This window comes from Lonchura striata, chromosome 9 (genome assembly GCF_050655825.1).
Source record: "Lonchura striata isolate lonStrDom1 chromosome 9, ASM5065582v1, whole genome shotgun sequence".
In the NCBI taxonomy this organism is placed as follows: Eukaryota; Metazoa; Chordata; class Aves; order Passeriformes; family Estrildidae; genus Lonchura; species Lonchura striata.
In genome coordinates this window covers 2,613,762-2,640,775 of record NC_140711.1, presented here as the reverse complement: position 1 = coordinate 2,640,775, position 27,014 = coordinate 2,613,762, and the positions used below count along the sequence as shown (strand labels likewise).

The following is a 27,014-nucleotide window of genomic DNA, read 5'->3' as shown; positions in this document are numbered from 1 at the left end:
GGCTGGACACTATTTTGTAGACAAAAATGTTTCTTTTAATGCAAAATGTTTCATTTACATGCTACTTCACCATTTTAATTCAGCATTTTGGAAAAAAAAATGTTTTGAAACAAGAAATAATTACTAAAATGTTAAAACAAATGCTTCAGCTTAACATCAGGAAGTTTAGCTGCTTCCACCCCTTTTTATACTATTACTTTTTTTTAAAGGAAATATTCACAAAAGATCAACCCATATATGTTAGAGACTTTGTTCTCCCACACTCTGATTTTTGTTCATTTAATCCAGAAAACATTCCCTGCAATGGAGCTGCAGCACCTCAATGATTTCACTGGGACATCAGGAATTGTACTTGCCAAAGGAGCAAGAAACAGGCATTTACCTGTGACCTGGGAAGCTAGTTTTGTTGATCACAGAGTTGTCCAAACATGCCTTTTCCTCTCTGGGAAGCTGTGACAACATCCACAACACTTGTTCTTAAAACATTCCGGGTGGAATGCAGAACGAGAGCAGCAAAATGCTTTGGGAACAACTTGCACATCCTAAGGCGCATCCCTAAGCATGTACAGGAGAGAGAAGAGGCTTTCCTTAGCTTGGCACCACAATACACCAGAGAGCTGTTCCTGCTGGGCTGGAGTCCATTCCAGCAGGGACATCTGGCAGCCGCTGCCTGCCCCGATGCTGGTGTGCCACACGAGCAGGGTGCAGCCACCAAAAACGGGGTCCCCATCGTGCTGGTGGAGAGCCAGGTCCTTAAGTCTCCATCAGGGCCTGAACACTCCTTGTCCCAAGGCTGCAGAGATCCCAAAGGGCTGCACATCACGGGGTGGGACTGGGCTGTAAATGCAACTGCAGAGAGCTTGTAATAAATAAATTCATTTATGTTTTAATAGGAGACACTGAGGTACCTCCCCTCAACTGCTCAGTTAATAATTTTCCAGCATTTCTTTTTTCTTAAAAAAAAACCCCAAAAAAACAGAGCTTGGAGGTGGGTGCTCCTAGAGCTAGACCAACTTTGACTTACTGACTGTGCACTGTCTGGCAGAGCTAAACAACTGCCTGAGCCATGCTGCAATATGCAAGTATTAGAAAGTAAATTATATCAGATGCCAGCCATTATCACAGTGACCCATATTTTAGGGTCTCAACTGCATCTCTGCCAGTCTTCCTAAATTAGGTTTTACTGCCAAGCTTTTATACATGCCACTGTTCAATCAAATAAAGCAGCCTTCTGCCAGAGTGTGAGCAAGATTAGGAAGTAGACTGATTTGTTTTTGGTTCTCTTAAGAGCAAGGGGCAACAAATGCAACCTCAGAAAATGAAAATCTGAACCATGAGGGAAATTTGGAAAACACAGTTTCATAAGACAAGCTGGTTTTCTTTGTAGTGGACAAGCCTCGGTTGGCTGACTCGCTGCTAACTGGATTTACTGGAATGCATCTATCACATTCTTAGTATCAGCATTTCAGCCTTCAAGAGGCATGTCTGAAAGGTTCAGGTTTCCCACAGAGTGGTGCAGAGCTGCTTCCTCAGCCCAGAGCTGATGGAAGAAGGCAGACAGGCAGAGCCAGCTGGGCCAGCCTGGGAGAAGAGGCTTTGGCAAACACAGTTACTGTAAGGTGCAGCTCCCCTCAGAACCCCAGAATGGAAAGAGCACCCATACACTGAAAAGTTAAATGCAAAATACAGCAAAAATGACTGTAATGAGCAAAACATGAGCTTCCCGCCTGACTGAGCAGAGACTAACTGTGTAACGAGGAACAGTCAAGTTCAGGAAAAATATTCTGACACTTTCCTACCAGAAGGATAAAACAGGGGGAGAAAGCCTGGGAGGGCACTAAGGGACCCCCATTGCTGTGTGTAGTGAGGAAAGGAAAACCCCCAAAGGCCAGCCCTGCAGAGCCAGCCAAAGGCACCTGCAAGCTTAGGTCGTGTTGGACACATTTCTTGTAGACAGCTGGAAAAGCAGGGCTGAGCACAAAGACCCAGTGGCCACAAGCCACCCAAGCAGCAGAGGTGTCTGTCTGCTTCAGAAACATGAGCTGGGTGACCTCCCCGCACAGGGGATGGGAGAGGGGAAGAGCCCTGCAGAGCCTGCAGGCACAGGCAGCTCCCCAGCGGGTCAGCCACATCCCCACAGCTCTCCCATCACCTTGGCAAGGGCCTCCCCACTGCAGCACCCTCCCACTGCCCACCTCCTCCATCCCACTAGCTGGACCCCACAGCTGCTGCCTCCCATCAGCTTTGTGCAGGGCATGTGCTTCCCATTCCAGACAAACACACATTTCACAGGTCAGAGGTAAAAGACTTTATTATCCCATGGGTTTTTCCTAAGAAGTAAGATTCCCACCAGACAAAATATACAAAGCATCTTATGTTTTCTTTCTACAACTGCATTCTCATCCTACGGAACAGTGACCACGGGAGCTGACCCCAGAGATCTGAGGTTTGTCCTCACAGCTGCAGGACTGCACAGTTAGCATATCCAATGGCCAGTTACATCATGCACAACCAGAGGGGAGGGAAGAGGCCTGTATGCTCACCTGAGTGCAGGCTCAGGCTTCTAGAAAGGAAGAGAAACACAGGGCTTAAATTTACCAGTTATTTCCATTAAGTGAACTAATTCTCTGTCCCACTTCTTGTCATCCTCTTGGCAATTAAAGGCTGAGGCTAGCAGCAAGTTATTGCCTAGAAAACACAATGCTAGAAAAGTAAATACCCATCTGGCAGTGGGAAACTTTCCACACCAACCTGCAAGAAGTGCACATAATTCTTCATTTTACATCAAGCTTAAAGCAGAATGAAACGGAAGTGTCCTCCTCTATTTGACAGAAATTAATATTTATAGCTATGTTTATATAAATAATAAATACTCAGCCTCTAATGACATACTAATTCCTATTGCATTACATGACTATCCTGAGATTCTGTTTTGTTTTCACATAATTAACTCATAAAATTAACACTCAGAAGTTTAAAATATATTAACTTTGCATTTTGGTTCTGCTGAGTTAATGATTGTACTTGCATTTACTTTATCCTTCCTCTTCCAAAACAACAAGCTCATTTCAACAGATGGTGAACAGGTCCAGATTTGCTGGAAACCAATTAACAAGAATGTGCCAAGTTGAAACTCACCCCATTCTTTCAAGCCAAAAAACTGCCTGCATTTCAAGAACCTAATTAGTTTTAACTGCATTTATGGAATGGAGGGAAGAATATTTAATTACTCTGCAATTCTTCTGTCTGATGATCAATAGAAATGCAGTTTTGTTCAAATAATTTCTCTGCAGTACATTGATCAGCTGAATCTTGCCTTATATCAGTATCTGTACTCCACTGGTGCCTGCAGATGTGATACACAGCTGTATTACAGAGATTACTATCAAAACAGCTTTCACTGGAGGAATTACACAAGAATACACACTGTTAAAAGATTTGAAAAACCTGCTTCTTCACTTGCCAGTAACTACAAGCTCTGCTGCTGACACTACCTTCCCTCTGCTGAGCTCTCCAACTGTCCTGTCTGTAGCCTCACAACTATTCCTTTCCTAAGTGCACCTGGTTTAGGTCATTATATCAGCCCTGAAATGGAAATCCTCCTCTTGTGCATACACCCTCTGTCCCAGTGCCATGGCAGCCTCAGAGCAATATCCCAGCCTGAAATTGCTCAGCCAGGAAAAGAGCACCTATTTCCAGCATTCCTCTTTCTCAGCCAACCCTTCTACCCAAACCTGCTCTCAGAAGAGATTTCCATACTGGAGTGTGGAAGAAGCTGCATCCACCCCCCATTATCTTTGAGCACTGTGTAAATTTAAGCCCAGCCAATGTCTCGGGTAGGTAGCAGGGAAGAAAGGGCCACAAAGGACCCCAGAGGTTAGAGCTGCAGAAGCTGGGGGGAGTATAAAAAGTAGCCAGATTACCATGTCTAAAGAGAGGGCTGAGAGCATGTGTGCAAGCAAAGCCAAGGAAGGTTACATCTGGAGAGTGGCTTCATGACTTTTGGCAGATAACAGTTTCGACCACAAAAGTGTTTTCAAAGTGACGAATGCGATGACAGTTTCCAGCCTCACGTCGACTGATACCTAGAAGTGATTTAAAGAGAGGAGAGAGGTGAATCAACAAATGATGATCTGCAAGAACCAAAGCAAGGAGGGGAAGGAAAGCAGATGAGATGCAACTTCTGAACACTGAAATGGGGGGACAACATAGCCCACATGGAAAGCAGAATTATGTAGTCTTTGGAAGAATTAACAATCTTCTCTAGGATATAGTCCTGTAGTAAGAACTGCTACAATCTGAAGGAGTCACCTGGCAATAGCTGGTTTCAGCTGGCAGCATCTCAATGTTATCTCAGGCACCAGAAAGCCTCAAGAAACCAAGCCTCAAGCAGAAGTCACAGGCTGGTACAGAGCACAGCCCTGGGTGCAGCCAAGAAGTGTTTAAAACAACTGTCTGTATCCCTGCGTGCCTGATCCTGCTGCGGCCCCACCTGGGGTAATGCTTCCCCTGGGTAACACTTCCCCATGCCCCCAAGTGCAGGTCCTCAGCTCTGGGCAGCTCTGCTGGCAGCTCCTCCCACCTTACAGCAAACCCCTGGTGCCCCAGGACAAGCAGGATCTGCCAGGGCTCCATGGGAGCAACAACCAATGTGTGCCAGCAGCTCCTCCACGTCAGTGCAGCTCCCACTGGGGATGCACCATCAGCTACAGCCCTGGGGACCTCTGCACCCTGCAGCTTCCCCAGAGATCCAAACCCCACTGACTGCAGGTCCACATTCCAGGTGAGCCTTTAAGCATACCTTAAATGCAAATTAATACAAATACTGGTATTAAAGAGTATATTGCAGCAATGTTACCATTTCAATATAAGGTACATACTGTTAATTTCCATGAAATCATTTTTACACAGTCAAATGTTCCCTCTTCACAACGCTTTCCATACTATTATGAACTTAATTAATTAAAGGCAATTTGCAGATCTAATCTGCTCTTAATAGCTGCCACTGAATCGGGTGCCTTCATTAGGGAAATTTTCCAAACAGTTCCCAACAGCACTGCTATTAGTTCAGCCTCAGGAGCCCACGTGTAAATGAATTGCTGGCTCCTGCAAGCATTTTTACAGGATTTGTATCAGGCTGATGGCTGACACAAACACAGCAGTCAGCACCCATTTGCAGCAGCATCCTGAAGTTGGGTTTAGATTAACGGGATGGGAAACGCCTCAAGGAAAACCCCCAGAAGGAAACCCCACACTGCCCGTGAAGAGGCCAGCATGGCTGTACCAGTTACAGTGGGGCTGTGACATGGAGTGAGGAGCAAGGTGCAGGGCTGTGATGTGGGATGAGGAGCATGGGGCAGGACTGATGTGGGGTGAGGAGGATGGGGCAGGGCAGGGCTGTGGGGCTGGGTGAGGAGCAGGGCAGGGTTTTGGGCTGGGTGAGGAGCAGGGTAGGGCTGTGGGGCTGGATGGGCAGCAGGACAGGGCTGTGAGGCTGGGTGAGGATCAGGGCTGTGGGGCTGGGTGAGGAGCAGGGCAGGGCTGTGGGGCTGGATGGGCAGCAGGACAGGGCTGTGGGGCTGGGTGGGCAGCAGGGCAGGGCTGTGGGGCTGGGTGAGGAGCAGGGCAGGGCTGTGGGGCTGGGTGAGGAACACAGGGCTGTGGGGCTGGGTGGGCAGCAGGACAGGGTTTTGGGCTGGGTGAGGAGCAGGGCAGGGCTGTGGGGCTGGATGGGCAGCAGGGCAGGGCTGTGGGGCTGGGTGAGGATCAGGGCTGTGGGGCTGGGTGGGCAGCAGGACAGGGTTTTGGGCTGGGTGGGCAGCAGGACAGGGTTTTGGGCTGGGTGAGGAGCAGGACAGGCTCTCACGCCGGCGGGCGCCGCGCCGCCGCAGCCGGTACGTCTCCTTGCCGCTGCACAGGCGGTAGATGAAGGAGCCCAGCTGCTCCATGTCACTGACGTGCTCCGTGGCGATCATCTCCTCCTGGATTATGTACGTCTGAGGCAGGTATGTCCCCTTCTGAAACGACAGAGTTTCCACTGAAGTAAGGCACAAACACCGCCATGATCTCCTCCCTGAATGCATCTGTTTCACACAGAGCACCATGGACAACCAATTGGAAAATTCATTTGCTGCTGAGGCTCAAGCTCCACTTACTGAGGCCATTTAACATGTGTCCTTGTCCTTGCAAGAAACTGTCCCTTGCTACTAGCACAGTGCACACAAAACAGATTAGATCCAAAAATGGAATGTTGCCATAAGGGGTGAAGTCAGTGTAGGATCAACCCTGTTATAAACTGGCCCAAATTTTAGAGCAGGATGCCCAAAACTGTAACTCTGAGAGTACAACAAAGCCATCTGGAGAGAAATAAAATCTTAACCAAAATTCCAGGAACTCCACTGAAATGTGCACTCTACATTTACTTCAAAAGACAAAACCCAAAACCACCAGCCCGGCTCAGAGTCCAACATTCCCCTCTCCTCCCTGGTCCCTTCAGCAGACCCACAAGGATGTCCTGCCCACAGGAATGAGGACTAGACATGGGCCATGGGCACCACATTCAGAGAAGAACTGAGCTCTCCACAAACCTTCACTGCCCCAGGAACGTCTGGGGCAGTGACAGCCCTGCTGTTGGGGTAGAGGCCACTATGAAGGCCAGGGTGATGAGTGAGGTGTCATGGCAGAAAGCTACCAGGGGATGGAAAATATGGGGTTTCTATGTGTCCCCCAAAGATGGAGGTCACATCTTCCCCTGCGGGAAAGAGTTCAGCTCAACACTGGAGTCTCTCTGCAAGCTCATTCCCAGGTGCTCAAGGCATCTTTCATGTTTGGACACCACTGTAGCAACAAACAGCTGTGTAACAAGTGCAGCCTAGGCCAGGGGACACTTGTGAGTAGATGCTGACTAGGTCATGAAGCAAAGAATCACCTCTGGTCCTTTTCTTTAAGAAGAGTCAAAGAAGTGAAAGTACTGTCAGACCCTGGGGCCAATGTAAAAGCATAACTGTCTCAAGTTGAAAGGTGTAGCTGGGTGTGTATTCCATTTGCCATCTGTTAGAGGTTGGGCATTCTCTGCTGTTCTTTGGGCAGTTTTTTCTTTATCTCTCCCACAGCCAATCCTCCCTCCAGGAGATCTCTGTTGTCCATGGCCACTGAGTGTCCCTGCATGGCTGAGAAAATTCCATCATCCATGGGGAGATGCTGTGCCCAGGGGAGGAGCCAAACATTCCTACCTGGATCCAATCTGACCTGGGAACAGCACAGCAGCCTCTGCCCCCTGCATTCCCAGAGGAGCAGCTTCCTTCCCCCTGCATTCCCAGAGGAGCAGCTTCCTTCCCCCTGCATTCCCAGAGGAGCCCAGGCCCATCTCCCCCAGCCCTGGAGCTCCAGAGGAAAACTCCCGCCTTGTGCAGAAGCACAGCTGGCACTGCAGGAGGCTGAGCCACCCTGGGATGGGGCTGCTGCCACCTCTGTGACACCCAGGGGTCAGGGCCTGCTCTGACTCTGTGACTGTTGGTTTTTTTGTACTATTAAATTTGTATATTTAATTTTCCTAGTAAAGAACTGTTATTCCTATTCCCACATCTTTGCTTGAGAGCCTCCTAATTTCAAAATTATAATAATTCAGAGGGAGGGGGTTTACATTTTCCATTTCCAGGAAGGCTCCTGCCTTCCTTAGCAGACACCTGTCTTTTCAAACCAAGGCAATAACCAAGGAGAAAAGCAAGCAATAGCAGCACCATTTCAGGTATCACCTCTTCTGTTTCCCAGGACTGGTTATCTCCACAGAGCTATACCTGGAAACACACTACCTTAACTCAGTGCAGTGCTGCTGGGCTGGCACAGCCAGGTAGATCAATAACGCTGTCCTCTAACACTGAAGGATTAGACAATTAGTGCCAGTTTGCACTGCACTAACACTACAGTTCTGCAAGAAATTCTATTATTGATTCTCAGGGGGAGAAGGCAGGGGGGCCGTGAGATATGTGCAGTTCCTGGCAGGGGCTGTCACAGTGACAGCCAGGGCTGGGGCTCAGGATGTGCCACACCCTTGGCCTGAAGAGAGGGCTCAGAGAGACAGATAATGAGCACACAAGCCAGTTTCTTCACTGTCTCAGGCTGAAATAGCTGTGGCAGGTGAAGGGGGAATCACCACTCCTCCATGGCAGGACTGTGCAACAAGGACAGTACCTTCAAGTCTCTGCCAAGAACTTTCAGCAAGCTAAAGCTCTGAGCATCTTGTGTTCTGCAAGAGATGTGGATCATCCATCATTTAACTGGGTCACTTCCAGTCTCCTGCTGCTGCATGGGGAGCATCCCTCCATCCTTTTATGTCAGACACTGATGCAGCCCTGGTCACTGAACTGTCACACCTGTGCAGAATAAAGCCTGAAAGAAGCAGGCACAGGGCATGTGGCAGCCACTCTGCAAAGGGGCACCCTGGCACCAGGCTGGCCAGGAGGAAAGAGCAAAGGAGGTTCCCCAACTCCCTGTGCTGCCCCAGTCTGCTGGAGCAAACCACTGGTGTTAATTGCTGGACTGTGATCTGATTCTAGAAACAGGACTGCAGTCACTGAACAGGTCCAAAACTAAACTTTCTGCTGGGAATTAATCTCATTCATTAGGGACTTGACTGCATTCAGAGATGCAGAGAAGGCAAAAGTCTCCAAGTCCAAGGACCAACAAAGCTCACCCAGCATGTAAAAGGAAGCACTTTTGAGCAGCAGGGCAAGTGATAAGGTTATAAAGATCCTCCCTGCATCAGGAATAAACTAGAGCTTTCTGCCTGACCAGCAAGGCCATCCCTCCCAAATGTGGCCATGAAATCACAGGCCCATAGGATCACAGCTAATTCATCTGGGGAGGGACCTCAGGACTTTATCCCACCTGGTCTTGAAAACCTCCAAGAATTTCAAGGAGGCAGCACAACCTTCCTGGGCACCCTGCTCCACTGTTCTCATGGTAACAAACTTTTTCTGAGCCAAACCCAAGCTAACCACTTTAAAACAGTGTCTCTAAGGTACAGGTTAAAGCCTCCAGAGACAGACTGGACACTACTGAACCATCTCAATGATCAGAAGGTTATTTAAACTCATACCTGCTTTGGGCTCTTCAAACACGTAATTGTATTGTTATCCCCTTTTTAAATTCAATGATAATGCATCATTTTCACTCAGGATGAGTTTATATCTGTTGTTCTAGGATGTGCCTAGTATTCCCAATCTCTCAGTTGTTTTCTCTCAGCTTGTGCAATCCTGCCTTTTCCATTTCCCTCTGCCCAGGGACTGGTCACCTGCCAGGGTCAGAAGCTGTGACAGGTCTGGAGCGAGTTGTAAGAAAATGTGTGTTGTACCCCAGCGGGGTTCCCAGCACATTTGCCAGACAGTCACAGTGCATGAAATTGTGAGGAACTGCAAGGAAACAAACTGGGAGTCTGACAGGGACTGGAGATCAGGCTCTCTCCAGGCATAACTGTTTGCCTCTGAGCTCACACTGCAAAGTTCACCATACTGCACATAGCAGGAAGCAAGCAAAGAAAATTTAAGAAAGAGTAAGAATTAGATTGTCTTTTTTTTTCCCCACTTTCTTTTGAACAGACCCTCACAGGAGTGATAAAAGACCCAAGTTCAGTGCCTTGATTTACTTGCAGAAGACTGAGACAGGTATGTGCCTTTTGCAGTCTGAAAAATCCTGTGTTTTTTTCCTGCTGTGAAGATTAAATAGCATTCTATTTTAAGATGGCTGCCTTCAGTAGCACAGGCTGCTGAACTGAACAAAATCGCTGGTACTAAACCCAGTTAATGCTGGCTGTGAGCATAACTGATGAGCCCAAGCCTGGTGCTGCAGCTCAGAAGGGAGGGCAGCACAGATTCCTCCCAAAAAGGTGAGTGTTGAAGGCCTGCTCCTCCCCAAGGGACACTGAGAGCTCTGCAATTGGCAAACCACAGTGCAAAACACAGGAGGGGGAAAGGAAGGAATATTTTCTTTTTTCTCTTGATTCCTACAATCAGTAAACACCAGAGGGAAGGAACCTGCTGCTTCTCTGCCTCCCTGGTCAGGCTGATCCTCATGCCAGTGTTACTGTGTTGTCTGCACAACCAGTACTTCAGCTAAACCTGCTGAAGTCTTCTCTCTACACGGAGACTCAGGGCCAAGGCTCACTTCCCCAGACACAGCAGTTTTGACTTCCCAGGAGCTGCCAGCTGGCACCCAGGAGCCAGCTCAAGGAAAGCATGCAGAAGAAGCAGGGCTGCAGCTGTACCTTCACGTTGACCAGCAGCTCCCACAGGTTGCGAGGAGGCATCACGATGGTGGTGTTGAGCTCGATGACGTAGCACTTGTCCAGCGTTATGTCATGATACGCTGTCAGACCCTGCATGCCAAGCACAGGAATGACACAACTGAACCCTCTGCAATGACTGTGAGAAGGCTGAGAAGAGGGAATTCAGGGAAGACAGGACACTGTGTTAAACAAACCTCCCTGCCAAGGAAGCAGAGCAGGTTGGAAAGACCCAGAGAGGACCTTGGGCAGGAGGACAGCTCAGGAATAGATGATGTGACAACAGTGACAGTGCCAGGCCATGAGCTGCTGCACCCAGCTCAGCCCCATGCTTGCCCCCACCGTCCCAGGAGCTCCTTACTCGCTGGAAATCATGGATGATGTCTGCAGGGTCGCTCCCTCCAAACTGGGGCACTGGGACATTGATTTGCTCGTAGTTCTCTTCAATGTAGATCTTGACATCTTCGTGCAGCTCCAGCTGCCCTTTGAAGGGCGAGTACAGCGAGTCTTCGTACAGGACACCGCAGTGGAACACGCTCTCACGGGGCAGCTGTGGGGACACATCCAGGCAGGGCTACAACACAACCCCCCATGCTACAGCAAACATGGGCAGGAGTGTACCCCTGCTGAGTAAACACTCATCAGATGCTCAAAGATATTTTAAGATCAAGCTTTTTACCAGAAAACATTCTTGGTGAACCTAGTGCAAACTACCCTTGTGAAATGATCACATCTCACTTCATGCTAGCCAGGTCCAAAGGGAATAAAGAATTCCCTTCCAGCTTTCATGAGGAGTAATTCAGAAAGGCAAACTGACTGCCTCCAAGCTCTTACATTTCCTCACAAGGCTGTTCACATCCCTCCAAAGCCATGACTTCCAGTAACTGCATTTTTCTACAGGAGGCATAGAAAAAACTGTATATTTTCAAGGAGGCATAGAAGCTTGGGCTGAGCAGAGAATCATTTCTAGAGGCCCTTGTAGCTTGGAGAGGCAAATGCAGCAAAACAAAGTGGATTCACCTCACAGCAAAACAGGAGCTGCTGTTCTCTGAGTAACCTGGGAGGTGTCACTGCCAGGGCCTCCCTCTAGGCCAGGGCTGCTTCTCCTAGGGAAGTGCCTCCACCAAAAGCCCAGGGACAAGTACCCTCACCTGGGACAGTGCTGTGTGTGAGGGGGGAGCAGCCCTGGGGCTGTCACAGCATTTCCAGATCAGGTGTAAATGACAACGGGTAATAAAGCACTGATGATTTCTTGAAACAAAGACTGCAAATTAATTTGACAGCAAGGAAATTTATGGAGAAAAGGAGTATATAAAAATACTCTTCTGCTGAGTGGATAAGTGCTGTCTGCAGAGATGAAGGCAGCAGCAGTTCTGGGAGAACTCATTCACTAATAGCCACTCCACAAAACAACACAGCACAACGAGGGCTCCAGTGCAAATTAGTGCTCTGGGGTTTCTTGGCTAAACACTCAGCAAGCCAGAGCTCAGCAGTTTCCTCCTCAAAAAGCAGCTCTGCCCTGTCTCATTCCCTGTGTTCTGACCCTCTATAGTGCTGCCAGCCCACTGCTTTGGCCAGGCCAGGCCAGGCTTTGATAAGACTAAGGTGCTGAATTTAATGGAGGTTGAGGGCTCACTTTCTACATCATTTCCCACTTAGTTCTTACTTCTTTGCTTGCTTTATTAATAGCAGCACCTATTTTTGTCACACCTACAGAGCTTTTCTGTGCTAGAGCCTACAAAACCTACTGCAAAAAGCTGTTCCCTTGCCTGTACTCCCCTGTTCTCTCCAGGCTTGCTCTCCCCTCACAAGCCATGCTTTCAGGCTGCTGTACCCCAGACAGCAGTGATGTGTGGTTTAAAAGGTCCAACTGGCAGGATATTTTTATGCAGTTGAAAAGAAAGCAAAACAAAGCCATAAGAGAAGGGAAGGGTTTCTGCAAGGCCCTTCCAGGCATTGGGAATGGAGGTCAGCCTGAGCCCACCATTTAAGAAATGCCTCATCGGCAGTGCCCAGCAACCTGGCTGCTGAGTGCAGGGCAACAAAAACCAGCAGCACCTCTCTCAAAGATGGTCTGGCTGCTCGGGCTGGTGGAGCCAGAAGTGCTTCCAAGTCACTCCTACCTGGGTGATGAAGAAGTATCTGTAGACGTACATGGATGCAAAGACCAGCCCCAGCAGCAGCACGAGCAGGCCCATGGTCAGGTAGCACACCCCGCTGAGCGACGAGCGGCGGCCCTGCGCCGCGGGGACCGGCTCCTCCTGGGGACAGAACACAGATGTCAGCTGCTGCAGCGGGGCCCAGCACCTGCTGAGCCTCCGAGGGGGCTCTGGGGCACCAGCACCTGCTGAGCCTCCGAGGGGGCTCTGGGGCACCAGCACCTGCTGCTCCACCCAAGGGTGCTCCAGGGGACCAGCACCTGCTGCTCCACCCAAGGGTGCTCCAGGGGACCAGCACCCGCTGAACCATCCAAAGAGGTTGTTTTGTGCAATGAACAGGGCAGGCACTGCCCTGCAAAGCTACTTCAAACCTGGTAACAATAAAACACTTGTGCATTTTGCTTCCCTTACCCCAGATATGTATATAAACTATATACATATATACCCCATATATGTATATAAACTATACATATTATATACCTATATATTTATATATATTGAAAAGAAGTGTGTGTGTGTGTTTGTGTGAACATACACAGACATATTTATCACCAGCTTCCCACCAATTGTTCAGAACAAAGACAAGCTTTGTTTCGGTGGGAGGCAAAGACTGACCAAAAATAAAAAATAAAATCAGGAACTCTTAGTTCCTGGCACTGAATGTAACAGCACTTATGTGTTTATAGTCAAAATTTTTTAGTTGAAATGCTGCTACTCATGGCAGAATTTCTCATTGGAAATTTTTTGTGATGGGAGTTACTGGTACGTCCTGGCCCTGCTGGGGTGAGCTGACACAAACAGATGTGCTGATCTCAACTTCATTTTCAAGCTCATTGCAGCACAGCTCCTAGGCAAATGGACAGAGCATCAAAAAACACACACCTGTCCTCTTCACAGTGCTGCCCAATCTATACAGACAGTAGCCAGCTCACCTTGTCACAGCCCTGAAAACAGAGGGCAGTGCAAAGGCAGGCTTATGTCCTGCAGACAGCTCATCCCAACCTATGATGGTCTTGTTTTTATTACCAAAATAACCCTTCAAATGTTAAGCAGAATGATGTAAGGCCTTTCAGAAGCAGATGAAAGAAGCTGGTGTTCAGAGATGCCCCAGTTTCCACACAGAAGAGCTGAAAGCTGCCCTCAGCTGAGCAGGCAGGGGAGAGAGGCACCAGGGACAGCTCTTGCAGATTAACTCCCTCTGTGCAGTTTGATCTGATGTGTTTGACTACAGACACTCTCCACAGCCTCTTGGAGACTGCTATGAACGGGAGCAACAGACTGAAAAGCAAACATCCGCCTCTCATTGCTAAGGTTCCTCTCTTCTTAAAGGAAGAGATGTTTCTCCAGAACAACGCAGCCCAGGCCCACAGGGTGCTGCCAGTGCTGAAGCCCCAACAGGACAGGCCCCTGCCACTCTCTGGTGGCATCAGACCAGCTCTGCCCAGCCCAGCTGGCAGCAAACACCTCTTTCCCCTTTCTCTACCATGGAGCAGCCCTTGTGAGAGCAGCAGATCAGTGCCAGGCTTGGAGACATCATTCCTGTCCCAGACTGGGACACCCCAGCATCACTGAGGCCCCCATGGGGACCCTGCCAGCTGGGGATTCTCTGCTCCTGCCCTGCACCTGAGCTCCACTGAGACGCAGGAACAGGGGCAGAGCCAGGAGCCTGCAGCCCCTCTCCCACCTGCTCTACTCCCAGCCAGCGGGGACACCTCCAGATATTCACTTTTTTATTCTCAGCCACATTCAGCCTGATAACTGACAAGACCAAATTGTTTTGGGGGAGCTACAATTCCAGGACACCTCCAGGAGAAATTAATGTACATTTATTTCTCCTTCATCCCAGCTGCTGAAAGACCCACAGCACCTTGATTCACTTCCAGCTCCCTGCACTGAAGGATCACTGCAATCAGTTTGCTGCTGCTCCTCCAGTAAATAAAGGGATGAGCAAGCTGAAAAATAGCACATTTTTCCTCTCCTCCTACAGACAATGGGCAATAACTCTGTCAAGGCACAAAGAACAGAAAAAAAGAAACAAAAAATCGTATTACTAGAGGAAGTTTAAATGCTCTCTGACATGAACCACCAGGACAAGAAAGTCATGCTGGATGTCAAGTGTTTCACAAAAACAGCTTTCCCCAGACACTTGTCATCACAGAAGGAGTGCAGACAGTGGGGGTGAAGAGGAAGGAGATCTCCTGACACTGAAGCAAGGCTGAGAAAATGTTTAGTGCTCTGAAAATGAACCATACCCAAAGGATGCCAGGTTGCTGTGGTGGTTAATGCACTGCTGCTCCTGCAGTGGGCTGCCAGCACTGACTCCAGGGAGGGCTTGGAGAGAGGCTTCATGAGGACACAGCAACTCAAAGGGCAAATAAAATACTCCCACTAAGAGAAAAGCTGTGTTTGAAGAATGGTAGAGAAGGGAAATAAGCCCACCGTGGTTTGCTACTTGCTAGGACAGCTCTGTCTTCTTTGCATGACCAAAGACACCGTGACACATCCCACCTCTCACTGCCAAAGACAGGTTCTGCTCCCTACAAAACATTCCTGGCTTCAGGAAAAATGCCAGAGCTCTGCAATGTGGGAGAAGGTGGGAGAAGCAAAGCAGAGCTTTTCTCTGGAAGAAGTTATTAAACAAACCCCCAGATTCTGAGGGAGAAAAGAAAAAAATCAACAGCAACCATTCTGATGGAACAGCAATTTAGGCAGTGAGGCTAAAAATGGAGCCAGCCAGGCCAAGGGGAACAGCCGACATAGTCCTGCAAAATACTGCATAAAAGTCACCTGGAAAACCTGACTAAAAATGTGTGTCTCCATCCCCCAGCCCAGCAGATGGAAAGGCCACCAGCCTTTATCACTGTGAATAAATGACAATTTAAAAGCAACTATGTCAGTCTGCACCTCGGCTTGGGGCTGGAGGCATCCCCAGCACTGAGAGCCCACGGATGGAGCAGTGCACAGCCTGCTCGAACAGCTCTTCACCCAGGATAACCAACCTGCACCAGCCTGCAAAAATCCAAGGAGCTTGTTGCACAGGCTGCTACCCTGCTTGTGCCACTACACACCTCCTTTCCCACAGGACCCTCACTCCCTGCAGTAGAATTCTTTACAAACAGGGTACTCTAAAAGCCAGAAAATCCATCACAGCTGATTTCCATATCTGCTTGCCAAGGAATGCCTGGCTCTCCAGCAAGGGTAGCAGGGTTTTCCTCAACCCTCAAGGTGTGCATTTCCAAAGGACAAAAATCAAAATCTTAACACACAAAACCATTGTACATTCACCAGGTATTTAACAGTATTCCAGAGAATTCATTAACCAGATACATGGCTTGCAACAAGCCATCCTATTAATTTTCTGCCTTGATCAAGGTTGGGGTTTTTTGGGCCAAGAGGAATGGGAAAGGTTGGGGTCAAAACCATCCCTGGGCAGAGGCAGGCACAGGTATTTCAGCTGAGTAAATGGGCTTTCCTCTTTTCATTGTTTTAAACACAATATTCCAAGAGCCAGATATATTTTACACAAAAATGAACATAAGGCACTTCCTCCCCTCCCTGGGCTGAGCAGAGAACAAACATTTATTTGTTTCTCCATGAAAGAACAGAAGGAAAAGCAACATCGGTGGCAGAAGAGCAGTATGTCCACAGTCCAGGCACTACAGATGTGCATGTGGGGAGGATACACAAACTCACCCCCAGCTCTGCAGAGCATTCCACTGCCTCTCCATGCAGTGATCCCTTCTTTGCTCCGTTTTCCTTGGCAGTGCCACTGTGCTGACCCTAGAGAAAGGGCTGGGCCAGCTCCCTTTCCAGGTGACCATTTCAGAAAAGGCAGTAGGTAGAGTTCCTTATGCTCTGCAACCCAAGGGGCAGCCACAGCTGCTCTTCCCCTGCCTGGACAATGGGGAAAGAAGCACCCACCTGTCACAAAAAGCACCTGCACATCTTGTTTTCTAGCCTGGCATTGTCCTGCTAATCCTTCATTCCACTGGGACAAGTCAGAGGCCTGAGCTCCCAGACATGCTGACTCTGACTGCTGTCAGGCATTCAGCCCAGCACCCGCAGCAGACAGGATATTGGAATATAAAAAGGAATTCCTTTTTTCAGATAAAACAAGCTCTTCACTATGACTCAGTGCCCTGCCAGCTCATGGGGCCACCACAGGAGCAGAGTACAGGCAGCAAATACCCAGATGGGAAAGGATGGAGGTATGATATAGACCATGGGGTACAGGAGGCTTGAAAGTAGCCTGAGAGGTGGGGAAAAGCCCTAATTCACTCTTTGTGGATTTTCTTTGGAATTTCATGTTTTGCTGAGGACATGATGAAAATGGCTGGTGTCCTGTTATCCCTGTGTGGTACTAAATGGTTATGAACAGCTCTCCTACAAGGGGATGGGGGACAGAAACCCGGCTGGGCACAATGTCTGGTCCAAGGTTTGGAAATCAAGTTCAAAGACCACAGTGAGCCAGAGCAGGGAAACCTCCCAGGCACCTGTGGCTGAGCCAACCCCCCCAACTTCACAGCACTGAGCCTTTGGACACAGCACTGGAGGAGCTGTTCACAAGAACCATACCTGGTGAGGCAGTGCCTTTGGAATTTCTCATTAATACAGGAGAAGGTTATAAAAATAGAAATGTGATATTATTGCTCCTTCATCACCCATGTCTTGCTGCAGAAGACAGAAGTGAGAAAATTAGAAGTGTCATGCCACACCTCGATCCCTTCCCAAGTCGCACATTGCCTCAGCAGAGATGGGCTCAGCTCATGGCTCTTTTCTGCTTCTGCAGCTTTAGAAACAGATGAGTTCTCCACAAACCCTGTTTCCTGCATTTCTGAAACACACGGGTTTGAAATCTTTAATTTTAGGTGTAGCAGGACCTGACAAACTGAGGACAGAGATTGGCAAGTGTCTAAATATACACCCCCAACAGGAAAAGAAGCGTGGAGTGACTAAAAATAGTAGATGTGATTTTGGTGACTGACAAGTGAGGAGAGAAATGCAATGCAAAGGGATGCAGTTTGGAGAGCAGTGCCATCTAAAATATGTCATCGCTCTCTGGGACACTGTTCAAGGGAGCAGCAACCTGAGCTCTCAGTGTTTGATGTACTGACATAGCTGCAGACACTGCCATGGCTTCCTCAAAGGACGCAGGCTCCAAACTTAAGAAACCCTCACGAGAATGATCTAACTTACCTTGCTCTTCACTCATTTCTGGTAGCCAAAGGCCAATATGAACTATGGGGAAAGAAAATATATTAGATCAAGGTCGCTACTTCCAGCACATCAAGTCCCATATTCACAGCAAAATCAGTAACTGCTTTACTAAACACGAGGACTTGCAATAGTGGCAGCTCCACTGACTTCAAGTGGAAAAGCCCCACAGCTGATTGCTGGAGAGCTGCAGTGCTGCCACTTACAGTAGGTGTAAGCTGGAAGGGACTGAGCTCTCCTCTGATGTGATGCCTTAGCTTTGGGTGTTCCCTCTGGGAAAAGGACCCCCTTGGCTGTACCAAGAGCCTGCCCTTTCTCCTTGTGAAGCAAAGCCCCCATCCATCCACACCACTAGCAGCACCCCTACTACCCGAGGTGCTGGGCACTCACTGCTGCTCCCTGCTCCTGGAGAAGCACTGCAGAGTTTGTGGGATAAACTTTAAGGTGAAGAAATCCAGAGCTGCCTCCCAAAGACAACCATATCTGTACTCAGGAATTCCAACACAGGGAGCTTGGTGGTGGAGAGCCCCCAGGGATGGCCAGAGCGAGCTGGGTGGGCAGGCAGGCTCTAGACTGGAGAACCTGCCAAGCTCTGCAGAAGGGAGGTCAGAGACTACACACAGTTTGAAAAAGGCAGAAAAAGGAAGACAAGAAGAGAGAGGAACAGAGAGATAAAATATCACAGCAAAGGCATCCTGGTATCCATCAAAGCATCCCCAACACTCCAAAGGCTCCTGTGTCAGATGAACAAAAAATGAGTCCTGTCCTCAAGAGCTATGCTTGGAGAGAGGAAAGGAAGCAAAATGAGGAGAATACCAGGTGAGCCTGTGGGGGAAGACTGCCTGAGCAACTGCCCTGGCTGAGAGGGGTCAAACCTCTGCACTGGCAATGAGAGGCCTCTCAAGGAACCCACACATGGGAGGAGAGTACTTCCAGGCTGAAGGGAATTTCTAATGCTCTAGGTCAGAAAAGGAAACATGTGCATGCATAGACAGAGAGGAAAACACACACACACACACACACACACACACACACACACACACACACTTATATATATATATATATATATATATATATATATGGCACACAGTTTCCAAGGCAACCAAAGTCCCTGCCCACAGTCCTTGAGCAGTGCTTACACTGGCCACCCGACAGCATCTCCACAGAGAACACAACTGATGACTTTTGGACTCAAAGATGCCCGGAAGCAAAAAAAAAAAACCCAAAAGCAAGCCAGTAATTGAGAGACTAGCACAGCTGAAGGCAAAAAAGTTGCAATAAATGAATCTACTCACAACTTTGAGTGACACCACAGCATGTGACTAGCAACAAAGCCACCTGCCTCAGGAGTCACTTCACAGTGCTGGAAATTAGAACATCAAAAACAACCACTGGCTAATTAAAACCCTCAGCGTTGTTGCTATATGACAAAGACAGCAGGATGTTAAAAATGCAGCCTAGCATGTGGGAGCTCCTAAGCACTCAGTGATCATATTTTCCTTCTCCCTCATTGGCAAGAGAGATATAAATCCCCCTCTTTTCTCATTTTTTCATCCCTTGATGGAACTAAGGGGCTGTTACTCCCCCCTCTTTGCACACGAGTGAGGAATTAATTTCCATATTTTTGTTTTGTTTTGTTTTTTTTGGCAGAGGCACAACAACTTCCAGCTGGAATGATTCCAACCTCCCTCTCCTTTTCCCAGGAGTACAACCATTCAGAACATTAGCAAAGCCAACAAAGCCCCTGGTAAAAACAAGACTGTTCTTACCACGCTCACAGCTGAAGCCCCCGAGCATCGTGTTAAACAGAGAGGCAGGCAGAGAGAAAATAAACAGCTGTGACAAAGTGGCAAAAAATATCCCAACCTGGGCATTTAACAGCCTGATTGCCAAAATACTGATTCTGATAAACACAGCCTGATTTCCAGGCCACTCACTGCAATGATGGGGAAATTCAGTCCCTGGCATGGAGCAGCTCCAACACTGCAGCTAAAAGGCTCTGAACCTCACCTGGGAGAGGGAAGGAGCCAGCACAGCCATGTGAAGGCCATGGGTTGTTAAGGGTCTTTCTTACAAAAGACTCCCTGAAGTGGGAGGTGGCATTAAAAGAATGGGAATCTTCCCCAGGAGAAGAATGGAGGTTAAGCTTTGGCACTGGGTCTCAAACCTCTCTAGAGCAATGAAAGGCAAAAGGCAGCTCAAGCAGGATTGGAGCAGAGCAGCTGCTCTGGGAATAGGGGAAGCTCTTAAACTGAGAGGCTGGCAAATTTAAAGAGGGCCTTGACTCAAAGGTAAAGACATATGCACGAGGGCAGACACCTGACTCCTTAAAAGACCTCTCACAAATGCCAAAAATATTCAAGAATACTGCAAAACTGAGGTAAGGAAATGGCAAGAGCTTTCAGCTTGCTCTTGGTGTAGCTGAGCCCTCCTTCTCCTCCAAGGTGAAGGGAAGAGAAGCTCCTACCAAAACCAGTCTGTTTGCTTCTACCATCCTGCAGGGCTTGGAAGAAGCAAGCCATGAGCCTGGGTCACCACCAAAGTTCTGAGCTGTCCCTTGGGACACACTCCCCTTTTCCCAGACTGCAATTGTACAACTGCTCCCATGTAAAACAAACCCACCTAACAACACATGCAAGTGGCCCTGGGCACAAGCCAAGGGAGAGAGGCTGATTTTGCAAGAGGTGTGAAGGATTGGGTGCTATGGCAACATATCTGAAAGCAGGAAATGTGACAGGGAAGACAAATGAAAAGGTTTCTCAAGATTTCACTTGAAGTTTTTCACCTCTAGTGATGCCTTTGGATGCTAATGAAGCCCCAGAGCAGAGAAACAGGTGGGCCCAGGACTCACCTGGATACTGCCACTGGGCTCTCACACTGCTTCCCCCAGAAAGCTCCATGTCTGGAGAGCCTTTGGGTGTGTACCCACCTCAGAGCTGGCACAGTCAAGGCAAGCAGAGATGGTGAAATCAGCCATTCTAGATCTCACCAAGAGCAAGCACTGCTGATCTGGCTATGGCACTCTTCCTCTAGATGTGACTGATTCCCAAAAAGCTGGAAGAAAGTACACAGCCATGCCCACAATGCCCAAGAACACCCAAGGTCCTGCCTTGTGCTGGCTCTGCAGACAAAAGGGACAGACTCAGGCAGAAACCTGCACTGATCACTCCAAGCAGAGGGACAGAGTCCAGCATCTCCTGGAGGGCAAGTTCAATCATCCTCAAGGAACCAGACTTCAGGTTACAGCATTTGCTTCTTCCTTGAAAATCAGGACTTGCCACTGCTCCCTTCTAAAACACTGACAGCTATTATCTATTTTCCCAGCAACAGCACAGGAAAACTCTGACAGTCAATCCTACATTTGAAAATTCACCACAAAGAAAAGGTGTCTAGTTTAATAACAGCAAGAGAGAGGATAAAAATTTACCCTTCTCTTTGTTTTTCAAACTGACTTCAAAGGTAGGACATGGCACCAAGAAAGACAACTCTGAAAAGTGAGTGCAGAGAGATGAGTGAAAATAACCAGCACCCTCACACTGTCCTCTTTCAAATGGCAACACTGCCATTAAAAAAAACCCAAACATTCCTAGGTTCTCACTCATCACTTGGGAAGAAAATACGCACCTACAAGTAAAGATGCTTTTTCCATCTCCTGTAAACCTGGTAATGAGCAAACATTTGGTGGCACAAAATCAGGAACTGCAGAGCGGCACACGGGAACACCTCATCCTCCATCTCTCCAGACCTGGCTGCAGTGCTCTGCTGGATGCAGCTCCCTTCTTCTGGGCTTCTGCCCCATACTTTTGGTTCATTTGTCCCCTCTGAAACTCTTCTTTTTAAAGGTATTTCTCGGTTTTCTGTGTTTTGCCAAAAAAAACCCTCACCAAAACTGCTGTGTCCAAAGCAGGTAAATGCAACAGGTTCTTCCCATGTGAAGAGCTCCTCCTTGCAAAGCTAGGCTGGTTCCAGCTCTCCCCCAGCTTTGGGAGAACACAAACCTCTGGACAGCTATTTCCAGTTCCTCTGTTTCCAGTCTTCAGTCTACATCTCTTTGGTGAAAGACAGCTACATGTTTCAAAATTCAGAATAGATATTCTCTGTCCTAATCCCTCTGCTAGTGTTAGTCAGATCCTTTGTCATGCTCAGCTGGAATATCAAATATTCATGTCCGGACTCCAATAAGACACTGAAGTCTTGTATTTCACTGGAGCAGATCCTGCAAGGGTCTGCAGAGATGCCTCTTGCAGAGACTTTTTTCTCCCAATTCAGACCTTTTCCTCTGCTTCCAAGACATCCCCAAACCACAGAGAACCAAAACCAAATGACAGTGCTTCTCTTTAAGCCGACAACTCTGTACAGGCCACAATAAGAAATCACCATTTCAGCCCACATGGTTATAGGAGGGTTGGGCAATGACCAGGAATAACCTTCTTGTACAGGAGGCTGCTTCTTAAAATTAGGATCTATCACATTCAGCTCCCTAAGCCTGAATATGGTGAGAACCCCCACAGCTCGAGAGCCTCGAGCCTGCAAACGTATCAGTGAGCACAATCAATCCACACTGCTGCCAGCAAGCTTTTCCTTCCTCTCTCTGAATTTACAGCTTGCTTTGTGAAAAGGCCTCTTCTTAAAAGACTCTTCCTCACATCCCCTTCCCTCGCCATCTGTCTCCCACCTCACAACATTCTGCAAAGAAGTCGCTCACAAAACCCAACGCTGCACTGGCACAGCAGCATCCAGAGATTTGTGAGACTCTGCTTTATGTGCCCAAAGAGCCACTGCTCCCCCACCTGCCCCGTGAGCTGGAACCCAGCTCTGGAGCAGCACTGTTCAAGGTGCACCAAACCCCTGGGACAGCCAGAGGTGGCATTGCTGTCCTGCTGCCACCACAAATCACTGATCCTCTTGGGACTTGCTCGGGCAAATGCAAAGCATTCCCAGCTCACCACGGCTAGCTGAGCATCAGGAAAGGCAGGGGAGCAGGGACACAGCACCAGCCCCAACACTGAGGCACTATCTGCCTCCTTAAGAGCTCCACATCCACAGCAGACCTGCTCCTCACTGGGGAGATGTGCAGTCACAGGGAACAGAGCCTCCTGGGCATCAGAGGGGTCCTCAGGGAACGTGCTCCCCAAGGGTTTCCAGGCTTTGCCCTGCTATTTCTGCCAAGCAGGGCAACCACACTGGGTGTGGGAGCTGTGGCAACAAGGAGGAGCTGGGACAGCTCAGCTGTCAGCCAGGAGCTGAGGCACCCAGCAGACAGAGGTCCTGAGGTGCAGCTACAAAGAGACCACCCAGACACAGAAGGGTTGGAGGGATCCAGCGCCAGGCAGCAATGCCACCTTTTTTGGCAGGTGCTCCTTGTGGGAAACTGCTCCATACAACCAAGAAGGGTGTGATCCAAAGACCACTGAGTCTTGTCAAGACTTTGGGAATGCAGATGGGATGAAAGACATCAAATCAAAGCCTGGTATTACTGCAACCAACCAAGAGCAAAACATGGGTCACGGCCTGCAGACACCATTGTGTGCAGCCTGGAAAGCCCCTCGCAGCCCCGGGGCTGTGAGGCACTGCCAAGGTGTTTCCAGCAGGCTCACCAGGCCTGTGGATATGGAAGAGCTCTCCCAGTCCTGCTTGGGCCGAAAGCCCTTCTCTCCCACCAGCCAGACCTGAGCAAACACTGCCCTGCCTTTGACACTCCTCCTTCCAGAGACAAAGAGGACTGCATGAGCTGTCCTTTCCCCGAGGCAGGACAACAGGCTCCTGTGAAAGCAGCCCCTGGATCACACAGATGCAAGCCCCCTGTCCCCCAGCCAGCAGCCTGTGCTGCAGTGCTGCCTGGGAGGCACCGTTTCCCCCAGCCAGCAGCACCAGGTGCTGGATGCTGCTCTCGGCCAGGCCACTGGGGCAGCCAAAGCCCACTCTGGACAGAGCGAGGCTGAGAGGTGCCTCTGCCCTCCAGTGCTTTCATCTACACCAGGGGAGGCAGAAGATTTTCATGAAACCCCTTCTCCTCTGGCTCTTGCACTGTCTCTGCCAAATGATGAGCATTATTAGAGGGGTGTACAAGGGATCAGGAAAAAAAAACCAAAAAACCCAACCCACATTTTGACTAGAGAGCTCCAGCCATCAGTTTGACTTGGTTCCTGTGGATTTCAACATCCATCACAATCACAAGGAGCATATTTTCCCAGAGCAGTTAAAGACACAGCCTATGTATTTATTTCCATTTTGAACTGCAAATAGGGAGTTCAATTAAAACTTACTGAATACTATTTTGCATCTGAAAAAATATTTTCCAACAAACATAATGCATTATTTTGCTGGCTGCATAACCTCAAGCTGCCTTCTGCTCAAGGCTGCTACATCCTCAAAGTTCCTACTTAATGACAAGATTGTTTCTTAAAGTCTTGCAACAGTCTCAAAATTATGTGGATTTTTCTGACAGGAGTTTAAGCTGCATATTCTTCCCTATTCAAGCCTAGCTGTACAGGGGAGAAAGAAGGTTCAGCACATGCAAGCTTGCTGTCATGACTCTTCACCTACTACTTTTCAGGACACATTAGCATTACAGACATCTTCCTGCCTGATGCATCTTTGCATTCACTGAGCACCTGCCAAAATTCCCAGGCTGCAGAAGCTGCCGCTGAATCATTTCCCAGCTCTGGCTCCTATCACTGGGATTGAAGTTATGAGATCAAAGAGAAAAGGAATGCAGAGCATCTTGTTTGCATGTCACCAATGCCATTTTGCTGTGAGGCAGCTAGTGAAAGACACACACAGACAGAAATTATTGGCAGCAGGAGCAGGAGTATGGCAAGAAAGCCTGGCTACGGAAAGACCAACACCACAGCTGGGTGTTTTACAAAGGTAAAGGTCCAGCTAAGCCCAAGCACGCCAAAGAATCCACTGTCATAGTCTGAAAAACATCATCAGGAAGCAGCCACCTGATGTCAGTGGATATGCTGCTCCCTGGACATCCTCACACTGGACAGACTCACTGTAACCCAGTCCTACCTTTATTTCATGGGTCTTATGTTGATGTTCTTACATGTCTGTCTGCTGGAATCAAGAGACTGCTGAGAAGCCTTTGTTCTAAATTTGTGTTTCTAGGTTCCTTTGTAGCTCACAGAGGTGGGCATAAAAGAACACCACCATGCCTCCCAAGAGTCAGAGAAAGGCCCAAGGCAACATAAAAACCCCCAAATTTATTATTTGCTACCTAAGCCAATTTCATACATCTGGCAGGACCTGAATCAGAATAATTTTGATTGCTCGGATCTGGCAGCCTTAATGATAGAAACAAGCTTCTGTTACTTTACTTCTTTTTAAACCACTTTTCTCACAGTGTTCACGAGAAATGGATGGATACTGCCTGAACTCATGTAGGACCAACAGAACTGAGTTTCTGGCTGTGGAAAGCTGGTTTAATGGCAGGATGAGCTGGAAGTCGAGTGTGATAGTCAGCTGCCAGGGCTGGACATCAGAGGCAAGAAGAAAACCAGCACCTTAGTTTGTAATTAGGAAATACAGTCAGGAAATCACCGGGCAGTCACAGTCAGCCATGTTCCCCCAGGTCTCTGCAGAGCTTTTTGGTGTGAGATTAACAGATGCAACCATGATAGACTGAGCACAGCCAGACCCTGGCAGCACAGCCGAGAGCTGAGCACATCGTGTGTGATGGGAGAGATCATCATGGTCTAAGTGACTCCCTGAACTCTGCACAACAGAGCAGTCTCCTGAAGCCCCTGCTGCAGAGCACTTCTCCAGAGCAATTCCCACTTGTTTGGTGAGGCACACAGAGAGAACACTCTGCACTGCTGCAGGAACAGAGCAAAACCACAGCTCCCACATTATTTTTTGAGTCAGAGAAAGACTAGGGTTCAATAAATGATCAGACCACATGCACAGCCGAGGGATTTGTGAGGAATACAGAAATGCCATTTAGGACTCCTCCTCTGAAATGGGAATGCTGCAACAAGGCAGAGGCGATGCCGTGGGTCAGGCCCAGCTCAGGACGACGCCCTCACACAATACAGTGTGGAATCCACCCAGCAGGTCCACCCTCGCAGCAGGGCTGGCAAGAGGGGCCCTCCAGCACCAGAGATTTCAGAAACACTCAACTCCTGACTGGTTCACTGTCTGTGCTCAAGAGGGGCACTGCCCTACAGTGCCTGGCCACGGCTCATACAGCCCGGGAGCGACCCACACAGCTCTGCCCAGCCCACGTTCTGCATCTGCTACGGATGTTCTGGTACCTTCGCTCCCCTTGTGCCTGAAGGGATCCCATCATGCAGGCACGAGCAGTGGTTCCCCTCTCCTACCATCACCTGAAGCCAGCAGAGCAACTCCACATCACCGCGTCAAGTCCCATCTGCAAAGCATCTGGAGCTCTGTGCTCTTAGCCCCTTGCTTCCCATCTTGCTCCAGCACCATCTGCTTTCCTCCTTTTGCCTCTTCCCCGTGCCAACCCAAAGCCTTCAGAGATGTCGGGATTTGAAATCCACCCAATCCGAAATTACATTCCCGCAGGCTAGACCGCCCCAGGGGATGCGTTCCGCTGCCACTGTGCGCGCTGGACACAGCGCTGCTGCTCCCTCCGTGCCCGGGGCCGGCGGCTCGCTACCCTGCCCCATCCCCTCCCCGCTCCTCTCAACTTCGGCCGCCCGCCCGGCCCCGAGGCCGCCGGTAAAGCCGGACACTCCCGCCGGTGCCCGTCCGAGGCGGCAGCACAGCCCCCGCACCCCGGGGCTCCCGCGCCCCCGCCCCACTCACGGTGCCCGGGGGCAGCAGCACGGCGCCCGCCACCCCATCGCCCCCCGCCGCCTTCTCCTTCTCCTTCTCCGGCTTGAGCGCCGCGGGCGGCTGCTGGACGCCGATCTTCACCATGGCCCCGCTCCGCCGCTACCGCCGGCCCCGGCACCGCCCCGGGGAGGGGCCGCGCCGCGCCCGCCCTCAGCGCCGAGCCCGCCGCGGGCACCGGGCGGGCACCGGGGGAGCACCGGGCGGGCACGGGGCGGGCACCGGGCGGGCACCGGCTCCGCAGAGCCACCCGCGGGCACCGGGCGGGCACCGGGCGGGCACGGGGCGGGCACCGGCCCCGCAGAGCCGCCCGCGGGCATGGGGAGAGCACCGGGCGGGCCCCGGGCGGGCACGGGGCGGGCACCGCGCCCTCAGAGCCGCCCGCGGGCACGGGGCGGGCCCCGGCCCCGCAGAGCCGCCCGCGGGCACGGGCGGGCACCGGGCGGGCACCGCGCCCTCAGAGCCGCCCGCGGGCACCGGGCGGGCACGGGTCGGGCACCGGGCGGGCACCGGCCCCGCAGAGCCGCCCGCGGGCACCGGGCGGGCACGGGGGGAGCACC

General features: G+C 49.8%; 1 protein-coding gene across 1 annotated transcript; it reads right to left on the bottom strand.

The window, feature by feature from the left end:
- Positions 1-2,293: 2,293 nt before the first annotated feature.
- Positions 2,294-26,561, bottom strand: ITM2C (integral membrane protein 2C). Its single transcript, XM_021555767.3, has 6 exons — positions 26,428-26,561; positions 12,403-12,540; positions 10,641-10,829; positions 10,262-10,372; positions 5,867-6,017; positions 2,294-4,085 (listed from the first exon to the last, which is right to left on the bottom strand). Exons 1-6 carry the CDS (start codon positions 26,539-26,541, stop codon positions 3,994-3,996), a joined length of 795 nt encoding a protein of 264 aa, XP_021411442.3. The 5' UTR covers positions 26,542-26,561; the 3' UTR covers positions 2,294-3,993.
- Positions 26,562-27,014: the final 453 nt, after the last annotated feature.

Bases quoted from the DNA above. Each gene is read 5' to 3' on its own strand.
- ITM2C (XM_021555767.3), bottom strand. From the start codon at position 26,541: ATGGTGAAGATCGGCGTCCAGCAGCCGCCCGCGGCGCTCAAGCCGGAG. The intron at 10,830-12,402 runs GTAGGAGTGACT...GTGTCCCCACAG, and splicing joins GATACTTCTTCATCACCCAG to CTGCCCCGTGAGAGCGTGTT. The intron at 10,373-10,640 runs GTAAGGAGCTCC...CTTGGCATGCAG, and splicing joins TCATCCATGATTTCCAGCGA to GGTCTGACAGCGTATCATGA.